This window comes from Scheffersomyces coipomensis (genome assembly GCF_036884675.1).
Source record: "Scheffersomyces coipomensis strain NRRL Y-17651 chromosome Unknown DFJ63scaffold_2, whole genome shotgun sequence".
Classification (NCBI taxonomy): domain Eukaryota; kingdom Fungi; phylum Ascomycota; class Pichiomycetes; order Serinales; family Debaryomycetaceae; genus Scheffersomyces; species Scheffersomyces coipomensis.
The window spans coordinates 366,735-380,861 of record NW_027042893.1 but is presented as its reverse complement, the minus strand read 5'-3'; the positions used below and the strand labels follow the sequence as shown (position 1 = coordinate 380,861).

At 29.0% G+C, this 14,127-nt stretch overlaps 3 protein-coding genes across 3 annotated transcripts; 2 read left to right on the top strand and 1 right to left on the bottom strand. All coding sequences in view use genetic code 12, as the record gives it.

Annotated features, from left to right (window-relative positions):
- Positions 1-121: 121 nt before the first annotated feature.
- AVT1 (Avt1p) lies at positions 122-1,822 on the top strand (the record flags this gene model as incomplete). Its single annotated transcript, XM_064907886.1, has 1 exon — positions 122-1,822. The coding sequence occupies one exon, from the start codon at positions 122-124 to the stop codon at positions 1,820-1,822; it is 1,701 nt and encodes a 566-aa protein (XP_064763349.1).
- A 336-nt stretch (positions 1,823-2,158) lies between these two features.
- DFJ63DRAFT_311339 (uncharacterized protein) lies at positions 2,159-6,178 on the bottom strand (the record flags this gene model as incomplete). Its single annotated transcript, XM_064905734.1, has 1 exon — positions 2,159-6,178. One exon carries the CDS (start codon positions 6,176-6,178, stop codon positions 2,159-2,161), a length of 4,020 nt encoding a protein of 1,339 aa, XP_064763348.1.
- Positions 6,179-13,425: 7,247 nt separating this feature from the next.
- GSP1 (Ran GTPase) lies at positions 13,426-14,073 on the top strand (the record flags this gene model as incomplete). The annotated part of the gene is made up of 1 exon (XM_064904845.1): positions 13,426-14,073. The coding sequence occupies one exon, from the start codon at positions 13,426-13,428 to the stop codon at positions 14,071-14,073; it is 648 nt and encodes a 215-aa protein (XP_064763347.1).
- Positions 14,074-14,127: the final 54 nt, after the last annotated feature.

Here is a 14,127-nt window from a genome sequence, read left to right as displayed (position 1 = left end):
TAATTTCTTATCCATATACTTTACCTTACATTATCAACGTATAATTGAAAATTCAGTTTCATTTATTCACCTGGTTTTAAATTATAAAGATATTCGAGCATTTTAATCATTTCATATTCAAATGTCTTATCCTCCTATTGAAGGAAGTCCAAAACCGTCAGGTAAGAATAGAAGACAATCATTTTTAGATATAGGTGGCCCTAACTCTATTAATAATTTTGCAAATTCATATGCTAGAGCTCAATCTTATATCGGATCAACTTTATTAGAAAGAAGTCCTAGTCTCTTAATCAATGATGAAATTTCTCCTAATACGTCTCCTCTTTTAGAAGGTCGTGATGAAGGGGAAGTCACTATCGATTATAGATTAGATGAAGAGTCTTCTTCAGTGGAAGAATACGGAGCTACTTCAGTACCGTCATCTCCTGGCGCTCATGGTTATAATCATATTCGTTCATTTCATTTCCCTGGTAATGATCTTCCAGTTGAGACATCACCATTATTCAGAAATCGTTCAAATTCAATTGCTGCATCTATAAAATCAAATTCAATAAGTATTATCACTGGTGATTCTACTGTACCGCAAACCATATTCAATTCAATCAATACCTTGATGGGCATTGCAATGTTAACTTTACCTTATGGTTTCAAAGTTTCAGGATTGGTATTGGGTAGTTTACTATTACTTACCAGTGCTATTATAACTAATTTTACCGCTAAAATCTTGGGGAAAATCTTACATAGAAACCCATCTTTAAACACTTATGGTGATATAGCTCATTTATTCGGTGGTCCAATAATAGCAATAATCGTTACCGCCATCTTTTTAGTTGATCTTACCGGTGCATCGTTATCTTTAATTCTTTTATTTTCCGATTCATTTAATATTTTACTTCCTCAAATAAGTAAACCTGTCCTTAAAACCTTCATTGTTAGTTTGTTATTCTTTTTATCAGCATTCCCATTATCGATATTATCAATTTTTAGTCTTTTAGGAGTGATATGTACACTCACTGTCATTTTAATTGTGATTATATGTGGGTTTTCCATTGATACCAATCCAGGATCACTTTTTCAACCTGAAATGTTCAATTTATGGCCTATGGATTATAATTACTTATTTTTAAGTTTAGGTATATTCATGGCTCCATGGGGTGGACATCCTGTATTTCCTGAACTTTATAGAGATATGAGACATCCTAAAAAGTTTAATAAAAGTAGTGATGTTTCATTTTCCATTACTTTTATTTTGGATTATGGGATTGGAATCATTGGTCTTTTAATGTATGGATTAAAATGTGAAGATTCAATCATTAAAAACTTGATGCATAATGAAGATTATCCAGTATGGGTCAATCCTACTTTATGTTTATTAATGGGGCTATTACCAATTTCAAAATTACCCTTGATTGCCAAACCAATCATCACTGTCTATGAAAATTTCTTAGGATTAAATGATGATTTATTATTACAAAAGGAATTCAATGGTTCATCCCCAGTCTCCAATTCTCATATCAATAGACATAATTCAAGTATAATCCTCTTTAGAAAGATATCGAGAATAATGAGTCGTGCAGTATTTTGTGTGCTTTTATTAATCGTATCATTATTGTTCAATTCATTTGGAAAATTAGTTTCATTCTTAGGTTCTGCCATTTGTTTCACCATTTGTTTTACTTTACCATTTATGTTTTATTTAAAGGTATTTTATCATGAAATCAGTATCATCAAGAAATTACTTGTCAGTATAGGTATAATCATTGGTATTTTAGGATCAGTGTTGGGAACTTATGCCGCTATAACATTAGATGTCGATGTTTAACCATGTATATATATGTACAAATTCTTAATTCAATATATTTTATTTTTGTATTTATATTTTATTTTTAATTTTATTTTATTAATTAAACTTAAACTATTTAAACTATAAGTAGAGTTATAATGTTTCCTAAATTTAAATCAGGATTATAAAACAGATTTGAATGTAAAATGCCCTGGAATCTTACAATTTTTATTATTCACATTAACAGCACTAGTAAAAGCGATACTAGTAAGAATATTTAACTTTTTTTACCAATAAATTTTTGTTATTTTTTTTTAAAAAAAACTTTTGAAATGTTTTAGATTGTTAACGATACAGCATATGAATACAAATTCTTTAACGTTTATACTTACGACCATTGCCATGATAACTACTATTCAATGAGACAACACTTCCATTTTTTGGAAATGATTCATAATCATTATAGTCTTCATCATATTCAACGTCATTGGATAACATATTAGATCCATAGTAAGCATTATCATTTTGAGCTCTAGCTAAATATTGAGCCATCACTTGCGAACCTGATGAAATAGATTTTCCATTTCTAGTTCGAGAATTATTTTGCTGATGAGATATATGTTGCATTGGAGGTTGAGCATATTGGTAGTATGCTGGATAAGCAGGTTGAGCCATCATTGGTTGTGGGGTGAAATATCCTGAAGTTGGAGTATGTGCAACAGCAAAAGTTGTAGCAGGAACAAATTGTGGACCTCTGAATGAACTATGACTACTTACTCTTGAAAGACTTTGAGGACCAACTGGAGTAGCAGCTTGATAATAGAACATTGGTTGTTGTTGCATGTATGGTGATTGCTGAACTTGTTGTTGCTGTTGTTGTTGATACTTCATATATTGGGTATTCAATGACACATTTGAAGAATTTCTTGATGATCTTCTTAATGGAATTGATGAATCTGATATGTTGAATTTGGAATGATAAACTTTTTCATAACGATAATTCTTTTTACCAGAAGAATGCTTAGCTTTATTATTTTTCGTATCTGGTGCAGCTTCAACTTTCTTAGAGTCGTTGCTATTATGAGCAGTTGTAGAAGTAGTATCATCTGAACCGATTATGATAGAAACATCGTCATCGTCTTCATCTTCATCATCATCTTCGTCATCTTCATCTATAACTGATGGAGGGACATCTGCAGTCTTTCTGTCTTCAGTTTCATTTACTGCTTCTGATTTAGCTTGTTCAGATTCACTTATTATTCCGAAAACCATAGCCGCTTCAGGACTTATAGTTTCACCAGTAAAATCTTTCTTCTCTTCAGATTTTTCAGTAGATTCAACAACTTCTTCATTTTCAACGTTCTTAGGTACAATTTCTTCAGCTTCTACTTTACCATTAACATCTTCAGAATTTTCAACAACACTTTCATGATGGACGTTTCCATTAACTAATCTATTCTTATTATTCTTAGCTTTTGAAAACTGTTTGTATTGTTGATCTTGATGATATAATTGATAAGTAGTAGCACCATTTAATTCATTTCCAAATTTCTTCTTAAAACTGAATTTAGGATGATTACCACATCTATCCTTAGCAAAACTAATTTTAAATGGTTTATATCTGTAATATAAGTGTTCAACTTCATCTTTAGAACAATGCTTCAATAAACGACCTAATCTATCCATGGCAACCTCTGAAGATGTTATTTCAAAAACTTCAACTAAGCTAATAGCATCAAGAATATTTAAGAAATTTAAGAATCCACAATCTTTATTATGATAAAAATTAATTTGTTCTAATTCTCCAAACTTGGAAAAATCTTGTCTTAATAATTCTTCATTTGGTAATCTAACTTTTTCAGTCTTATTTGGTTTTTCTTCAAATCCATCTTCATTAGGTTTAACTACTCTAATACCAATATAGACATTTCTAGAAGCACCAGCAGTAACAGCAAGAGCAATTTCTCTACTTAAAGGACCACTATGTTGTTTGGCCCATCCAACTGTTATATCATAACCATGAATGATTAATTGATGTAAAACTTGATGATTAAGGTAAAATTTTAATGCAACACTAGCGTCAACAAATGTTATAAAACAAACTTTCTTTTCAGGATGATAATTAATCGATTCAACTAAACCTCCAGCTCTAACATTGTTAGCAATCTCTTCAATGGTTGTATTTGGATGTAAATTACCTAAATAGATAGTTCTATTTCCAACATTTAATGAATCAGGATTCATTTGCACTGAATTTGCTTGAGCAGTAGCCGCGGCAGCAGCAGCAGTAGCAACAGCTAATTGATTTTGAGCGGCAATAGCAACTGCTTGTGCTTGTGCTTGTGCTTGAGCTTGAACTTGGGCAATTGCTATAGCATGAGAATTAGTGTGGTATAAACCAGATTGACTCATCATTTCTGAATTTGCGTATTTAATATGACCATTTGGATGTTGTTGATTATGAGAAAGATATGAAAGTTGAGTAGGTGGATAACCTGAATTAGAAGATGAACTATCAAATGAATTACCTCCATCAATTATTTCACCATTTAACTTAGTGCCATCAACATCATTTGTTACTGGTGGGGGACTGATTGAAGGAGATAATTCTGATTCATCTATTAATTCTGGATGTTCCATAAGATCCAAGCCTGCTTCTATTACGATTCCACTATCATTTGGTGATTCATCACTTTCATCATTATCTTCTTCTATACCTTCAAGATCATTTCTTTGTACAAGTTGTTGTTCGTCAACTTCTCCATTAATGAAATCTTCTTCTGGGATTTGATTAAATTCATGAATATGTTGTTGAGTTAAGGGTAAACCATAATCAGATTCTGATTTTTTCGATTTTATACCATTTTGAGCTGGAGTTGATTCTATTTCAGTTCTATCACATCTATCTTTATGGAAATAAACTTGATTAAACTTAATATCATACTTTGAATTAACTTCATTAACATCTTTTGAAGGTCGTTTTTTAGAAGCACCTTCTTTATTATTTATTAATCTTTGAATATCATGTTGAATTCTTCTTAAATAACTTTCATAAGTCTTGATAGCAGCATCAATCGATGTAAAATGGACCAATACTTTACCAAAAGTACGATCTTCATCAGTATTGTCTACTTCAGCCGGTATATCTTGACGTTGTTGATGCTGTTGACCATTAGCTGAATTGCTTTCAGCAGCTTCATCATCATCAATAAAAGAAATTTTAAATTCTTCCACATCACCAAATTTCGAACATTGATTATTTATAAATAATTGTAAATCTCTTAATCTATCTTCAGTTGATTTATTAATCACATCTTCATGAATTAAACTTATGGAAAATTTAATTACTAAACATCTTGATGCATTGAATTCTATAATATAATTTAAAGTCTTTAACTTTATATAATCTTGATTAGCAACAGAAGGATTATGAGATGATAAAGATGCAGTTCCATCAGAAGCTAACTGAGTTAAACTTGTAGAGGAATAATTAGAAGAAGTAGGATATGAATTGGATGAAGAATCATTTAATTGGATTCTTAAATATTTAGAATCCTTTAAAGCCGATTTAAATTCTTTTAAACTATTGGCATTTTTATGATATTTTAAATGAAACATGATTGAAATTTTTGAATTTATAAATGAAATATAACAAACTTTTAAATTTTTAGTTAAAGTTGAATCTTTTTCAAGCATTGATTCAGGAGTTGGTTTTGAAAACATTTTACAATATTCAATAGGACCAAATTCAATTTCATTTAATAATTCATTCAAACTTAAATCTTCACTTAAATTCCTTAATATTATAGTTCTTGATAAATTTAAATTATCCAAATTTCTATTATATGAAGTTTGAGATGTGCTTGATATAGAATTGGAGTTATTTAAATGAGTCAAGTATGGAGATTGATGTTGATTTTGATGATGATGATGATGATGATGATTATGACTATAATTCTTACTTCCTCTCGTAAAATGTGAACTTAAACTTGTGGTAGAACCACCTCTTGATCTTAAAGGAGATTGAATAGGAGGAGAAATTTCATGGTATTGATTATGTTGGATTGTATGTTGATGATTTTGATAAATAGATTGTTGAGGTTGAGTATGATATTGTTGATGAGTGAAATAACCATTTGGATTAGGAGATGACGGAGCAAAGTAGGGAGAACCTACTAATAAGTTTGAAGGTATCATGGAATGACTATAAGTTAAGTCTAACGGGGTTAAAGGAGGAGCATTATGACCATTTGACGTCACCACACCACCATTATTAGCTGCAGAGGTATGTATATGAGACAAATGAGGGTGACTATGATAATGATGAACTGATGATGGATGCTGCGGGTGTGGTTGTTGATTGTGATAATATATAGATTGATGAGGATACATCATAATATAGAGTTAAAATGAGGGGAGGAAGGGGAATTAAAACGGACGAAATATGGTATGAGCCGATTATAATATATGAGTATATCGAAAAGTGGTGGTTATTGGGAAAATATTTAAAATATTAGCGATTGAATTAGAATTATCGATAACGGTAATGTTTGATTTCTTCTTTATTCTTAAGGATTAATTTTCAAAATATATGCTATGTTTTGATAAGTATTTTAAGTATTCATAAAATTTGATTTTTTATACTTTAGATCGATATATGCATTAAAAAATAAGATTAACACTTAAATTCAAAATTGGGAGGGGTGGAGTGGAGTGGAATGGATAGTTTGATATATTGATACTTGATACGATGACTTGTCCCGATGAACGAATGTAATTAAAGACGAATGCTGACCAAAAAAACGAAAAAGATGGCAACACACAAGCTTTGGCAGCAACAGTTTTAGATAGTTACTATAAGTGTGAGAAAACGAGGGTTGATGGAAAATGTCGAGTTGAGTTTGATTGAAGCAATTCGATAACCCACTTGATTGATGCTGGAAGATGTTCTTTTGGAAAATGGAGGGACTATATGACTCCTGATGATATGATAAATGATATGACTTTAAAATAACAAAAGAAAGAAGTGATTGAAAAGGAATTGTTAACTCTAAAATAAAAAGAATAAAAAGTAAAAGAGGAAAAAGAACTGTGTTGTAAAAATTTGTTGTGTTCTTTTTTAGGAAAAAAAAAGTACACGCCAATACTCTTTAAAAACTAAAAATAAAAAAAAAATAATAAAAAAAATAATAAAAATAAAAATAAAAAAATTAAAAAACAAAAAAAATAAAAAAAAAAACTAAAAATTAAAAAATTAAAAAAAATTAATTAACTATTAAATCTAAAAAAAAATGGCTTATTTTGTTTTTTTTATTCTCTCTAAAACCTCCCACAAACGAATTTAAAGAATGAAATAAAAAAAAAAAAAGGAAGGGAAGGGAAGGGAAGGAGTCCACAAACACACTCAGAATAATGGCACACACACAGAGAGGATTAATTTATTTTAATTTAATTTAATTTAATTTAATTTTAACACATTGATTGTCCAAGTTATTATTTATTGAGGATATCAACCACACACACACACACACACACACACACACACACAAACTCTCTCTCTCACACTCAGACACACACAGTATGTCTGGGAAACAGGGATGAATATTTAATAGCGGAATTTATTCTTATATTCAAAATACGAGTTTTTTTTCGTTTTCAAATTTGAATTTGAATTTGAATTGATGTGGACTTGAGTTGATGAATATTTCAATTATTTTCTTTATCTAATAAAGTAATTATAGCAAGGTTTCAATGGTTAGAAATTGAAAATGTTTACGTATCCAACTATATCTATCTAGTTGAGCGCATTTATAATTGCGATGGAAAATAATCTCCTTAAACGATTACCTGTTCAGATTATGGATTTATTAATGATATCTATCATTGTCAAAAAAAAAAAAAAGATTTAGTTACAGTTCAAAGTATTGCTGTCATGAGAATTTTAACAAATTTCAGCTAATAATTCCAATTTATTTTCTCTTTATTTTTGACTGCTATGAAGTCATAGGGGGTGTTAAATAGAAGTAGTGAGTGGGTAAGTAAGTAATTACATGTTTGAATTTCTCCAGAATAGATTGACGTATACTACCCCAAACTCACAATTAGATACATTTATTAAGTCTAGATTTACTTTTTGGGAGGGGGAAGTAAGAAATGAAAAAGTGACTTAGATAGATATATGACAAAAGGGTTCTCCCATTCACCCTCACACTCACACACTAACTCAATATCTGGCAAATCTGGCTTTCATTTTATTTTTTCCCTTTAGAATTTATTTTTAGTTTAATGTCATTCTTCACCTTAAACTTGAGTTGATTTTTTACGTACTTACAAAACTGCTCCTAATTGGAAAAATATATCCCTCTTTCAGGACAAAAAATGACAAAATAGAGAACAATGACAGACAACAAAATATCCATTAATATAATAATAAAGATATCATAAAAAATGAACCTGTGTCATTGTTCTTCATATTATTGTTCGCGGTGTTTTTATTCTTTCATATTGGGATAAGTAGATGAAAATGATCAGTTGTTAAGTTATGTTAGATTGTGCTTGAATTATTATCAGGTAACATTTACTACAAAACAAAATGATTGTAATTCTTTTTTTTTTTTAATTTCTTATTGTATACGTTTTTCTTTTCATTTAAATGAATTTTTTAATTCTTTTTTTTTTTTTTAATTTTAATTTTTTTGTTTGAAATTCTCTAAAAACTACATCAAACTGTAAAAATTAACTGATTACATACTAACTATTTTACATGTTATACACGCTTGAGATCGTTTTTTTTTTTTTATTATTTTTTCTTTTTTTTTTTATACATTTCAAAACAAACGCAAAAAAAAAATAAAACGTAAATCTTAAGTTGCTTCTGTTTTATGTACGATTAATAGATAAAATTGCGAATTTTAAATCTCTGTTTCTTCCCTAACCTTCAGTACATATAAACTTTTGTTATCAACCTTCTCTTTTTTGGTATTAAAGTTCAGTAAATAATTTAACATTTACAAACTTTGATCTCAACTTAAACTTTTTACCTAATCATACATATTTAAATAGAATAAAACAGTAATTCCAGATGGTCTAAAAATAAAACTTGGTTTTTGGGGACATTTTCTTACTCACTACTTAATTTACAACTGAATGAAGTCGCAAAAGGTATTTGTTATTATTATTATTGTCCTCTTTTTGCCAATGTAAAATATATCAGTAACTAATGCCTCACGAGAGTTCAATCAATCAATAATTTATTCTCTAGCGACCTTTGCCTTAGTGGTCGGTTTATTTTTTAGTCAACCTTCGTCATAGGCTTCCCTCTGCTCACTTTTTTTTATTAAAAGAAACTTCGTCTGCGGTGTATTTTATAATTCGACTAAATCCTCAAAAAAAGCGTGTTTTCGAACATTCGCAAACGAAGAATACCAAATAAAAAAAATTAAAAAAACAATAAAAATAAAATAAAAAATAAAAAAAAGAACAAACAGAAAAAAAATTAAAAATTAAAGTCAAGAAAAAAAAAAGAATTAAAAAAAAAAAAAAAAAGAAACAGTAGAAGAATATAAGAACTTTTTTTCTTCATGCAAAAGAATTACTTGATGTTTGATGCTCAGATACACCTTGTTGATGTAAATTTAGTAGTTTAGGTTTTAAATACATGACATTAGATTTAATAATTGATTATATCATCTGGGATGGGTTTCATCTGAAATATTCTAGACCTCAACTACGAGAAATAATAGGAGAATATGGAAGCATATCTCCACGCTCATTCATTCACTCACTCACTCAATGTCTCTCCTCTGTTTTACGAACTAAGAAACGGCTACGAATTTTAAAAATTGGTTGGTTGTTAAGTAGTCTTGCAGGTTTATTCAAGAAAATCGCTGGCTACTATTACTTTATTTTGATAGATGAATGAATCAATGAATCGATGACTATGATGTGAATTGGAAGTATTTTTTTAGTAAAATTTCATATTTCAATTAAAATAACCCGTACGTTTTAAATTATTTAATACGAATCGAATCGTTTGTTTCTTTTTAAATAATAGTATTTGATGATTATTATTTTTGTGAAAGAAGTAGGAATAATATATAGTGATCGGTGTTCTGATCTGTACTGTTCATTCGTTTTTTTATTATTTTTATTTGATTTTATTTGATTTTTATTTTTATTTTTGGATATACGGCTCTGTTGTTTAATTCATTCTTTCTTACGTACATTATAAATCATATAGATAATATCGATGATATAATAATAATTATTGAACTAAAAGTCAAATGCCTGACGTATGTACATACATATTATATACGTATATTTTAATTCTATTTTATAGACAGTGGAAAAAAAAGGTTTATGATTTCGTCATAGTGATGTTCCATCGGCTTAGATTTTTCTTTTTTTATTTTCGTTAAACCTTTCTATTTCAACTGAAAGAAGTAGATGATGAAGAAGAAGTTATTCTCTATAAAAATAGCCAGACTTCATCCGCCAGGATATTTTTAATCAAAGAGACTTTTTGGTTGTGGTTGGAACGGTTTTGCTCATAATAAGACTGTTCTAAACTATATCTGTATGTCTGTCTGTCTGTCTTACCCTGTCTTATCCAGTCTTACCTTCTCTAACATGCGTTCAATAATAATTCACCTTCTTTCTATTTACTTCTCTTAAACTTTTCGTTATTTTTATGGGGTGCGGAGCGACATCTGTGGAATGCCACCTTCCTAATCGGGAGATAACTTTCTAGTATGAGCTCATTTTTTTTTTCATTTTATTTTATTTAATTTTTTTTTAATTTAAATTCTTTTTTTTTTTTTGATTTTGTTCCCTAAATTGTTTTTTTTTTTGTTCTTTCTCCATTGTTTAGAAAAGTTTACTCTGTTTTTTTCTCTCTCTCTCTGTCTCATTATTATACTCTCTGTCTCTCTCATTATTAGTATTATCCCCCTTGTGCCTGCATACAACTCATTACACTTCCTAATTAGGAAATTCTGCCTATTCTATAGTAAAACAATTCAAGTCAATTCAATTTAATTCAAATTACTTTACTCAACTTACAACGAATTCAATTGATTTTTCTAATTACAGTTTGCATCTCTCAAAAATTGGGTTTTTAAATTATCATTGCAGTAATTACGAAATGCTCTCTAAAATTTTCGATTAAGTATTAGTCCTCCATAAACGTTTATTCAAGGAATGGAATTTTTTTTTCCTGTATTGTATCTGAATTTTGCATAGTTTACATGGGTGATCCTTTTTTTTTTTTGGCCAGTTCTAACTTATTGCATAATCTGAATTATCGAAGATTATTTTTATCCTGATTGGCTTAATGACAATGATATTGAGGATATCATGAATCTACCAAACAATAGAAACTCTACTTATTTACATAATAATAATAATAAATTTTGAAATTTTCGCAAATTATTTATTTATAGTAAAGTGAAAAAAAGGGTTATTTTTAGAAATATTTTACTCCAAACTGGTGTTTTCTTTTTTTCAGGTTTTATTTTTTTTTATTTTTATTTATTGTTAAGAATGGGGAGGAGGATAAAGAGGACAAGGACAAAGAGGAGGAATAGGATGACAAGGGATTGTCTGTACCTAAGCTAAACCCCAATTTCTCTAATCCAGATACATAATATTGCTTTTGGGCTGAAAAGGGGTCCATGTAGTTATTGGTTACTTATCTGTTTGTTTATTTGTTTTATCAATTTATTTTAGCCTTGTGTAGAGGGAGAGGCTAATACACAAAGTGAATATGGTTATGGTCCGGCGTGGAGGGAACGGGAACAGGGTGAATAATTAAGGAAACGTAACACTATCAGCCACTTTGTTAGTCGTTTTTTATTTTCTTTTAATGACAATTGGATGGCACAAGTCCGACTGTTTATATCTATCTTGTGATTGATTATACACATTGTGGGTTTAGTTTCCTATCAGATTAACATCTAGATAATATTATGTGGAAAAAAGGCTTTATTAAAACAGTGATAGTTTTCAAAAAAAAAAAACGAACTTGAAAATTTCAAATTTTCAGGAAAAAAAAAATTAATAAAAAAAAAAAATTAAATTTATAAACTAGTTAAATAAAAAAAAATAAAAAATAAAAATAAAAAAAAAACTAAAATAAAATAATTCGAGGACGATACTTGAGTTAAAAGTGACACAGAATTTAACTTAGAAGTCAGTTATAGAACACCATTTATCTTGTTGATCCCTTGAAAATAGTAATGAAATCACGAATTGAGCTTGGCCGATCTCTCAGTCTCTCTCAATTTGGAATGAATTAAGGTAAGACTATACTCGTCAGATTTGCTTGTGAAAAGAGCCCTAAGACAAAATGAAAATAAAAAAAAAAAATAATTAAAATAAAAAAAATAAATTAAAAATTAAAAAAAATTAAAAATAAATATAACTAAGCAAAAAAAAAAAAAAAAACTTGACATTTACTTATTTATGGCTAGTGTAGAATGAAGTTATATCGAGAATTCAAAATCAAATAAGACCCCTAATGTTTATACTATCGACGAAGAAAGCTTAACTAGGATAAAACCGAAAAATTACCATCCAACTCTAATTAAAGCTTGAAATAAAAAGAAAATCTAACATTCTATTCTATTCTGTCCTGTCTATTTCGAATTAAGCTTTCATATTTTATCGTTTATTTTTGTTAACTGATTGATTTATGACGTTGTAAGATTTTTATTTTATAATCATTCAATTTTAAGCCTTTATTTGACATTGATAGAATATAGTCTAGACTAGTAGGTCAATCTATGTTGATCAGTCAATTCAAATTTGCCAAGGATACATATATCCTGTCAACAACCATAATAGAATAGTATAGACTAAAAAACATGAAAACAACGTATGGCTCTAAATTTCAATAATCGACTCCTATTATTTGGAAGACAAGGTTAGATATTTCGAGGAGGTTAAAGCTCGAGATATTTTAATAAAGTTTAACTTATCAGGCTAGAAATCACTTATATGACGAAATTGAAAGTTGCCAAATCTGCATAAACGGAATGTATAAAATAGGTAAGGCTGCTAATTACGTTTTCTATACTTTAATCATAGACGCGTTTGAGTATATTTTATTAATAATGTGACCTCTTACCTCAAGTCGATTAAAGTTTGGATGGAGGGTAAGACAGGGTTCAACTGAAGTCGAAACAGTTAATGTACAATATGTTCCATACATATAAATGAAAATTATTATTAGTATATATTGTGGTCCTTCATTCTTTTCATTCATTCTGTCTTAGTTTTACATTTCATTACCCGATTCATACCGTTTATGACTTTTAGTCTCTCGTTTAAAACACATCCATGCCTCCATATCGTATGAAGAGGAATTCGAATTCTCAATCACATGACCCATCATCACACGACTTATCACATGACCAACAATTTGATAAATTTTCTGTCTCCTTCCTTAATTTTCTATTCTGCTTACTCTCACTGAGTGCTGATGAGAATTCAAAAAATTTTTATTGATGAAAAAAAAAAATGTTGTTGTTTTGATCCTTAGCGCTGCCTTTCCTTTCCTTTCGATTGTTTTTAATTTTAATCTATCAATTAATTTGATTTCTTTTATTGAATCAATCAATTTAATATAGTATATATCAAGCATAATGGCTACTCAAGAAGTTCCAACTTTTAAATTAGTTTTAGTCGGTGATGGTGGTACTGGTAAAACCACATTTGTTAAAAGACATTTAACTGGTGAATTTGAAAAGAAATATATTGCTACTTTAGGAGTTGAAGTTCATCCATTAGGTTTCCATACTAATTTTGGGGAATTGAAATTCGATGTTTGGGATACTGCTGGTCAAGAAAAATTTGGTGGTTTAAGAGATGGTTATTATATTAATGGTAAATGTGGTATCATTATGTTTGATGTTACTTCAAGAATTACTTATAAAAATGTTCCAAATTGGCATAGAGATTTAGTTAGAGTTTGTGAAAACATTCCAATTGTTTTATGTGGTAATAAAGTTGATGTTAAAGAACGTAAAGTTAAAGCTAAAACTATTACTTTCCATAGAAAGAAGAATTTACAATATTATGATATCTCTGCTAAATCAAATTATAATTTTGAAAAACCTTTCCTTTGGTTAGCAAGAAAATTAGTTGGTAATCCTCAATTAGAATTCGTTGCTTCTCCAGCTTTAGCTCCACCAGAAGTTCAAGTTGATGCTGATTTAATGCAAAAATATCAACAAGAAATGGAACAAGCTACTGCTTTACCATTACCAGATGAAGATGATGCTGATTTATAAGTAAACCCCCCTTTTGTTTTATTAATCCTATTAAATCAAATAAATATTCCTTTT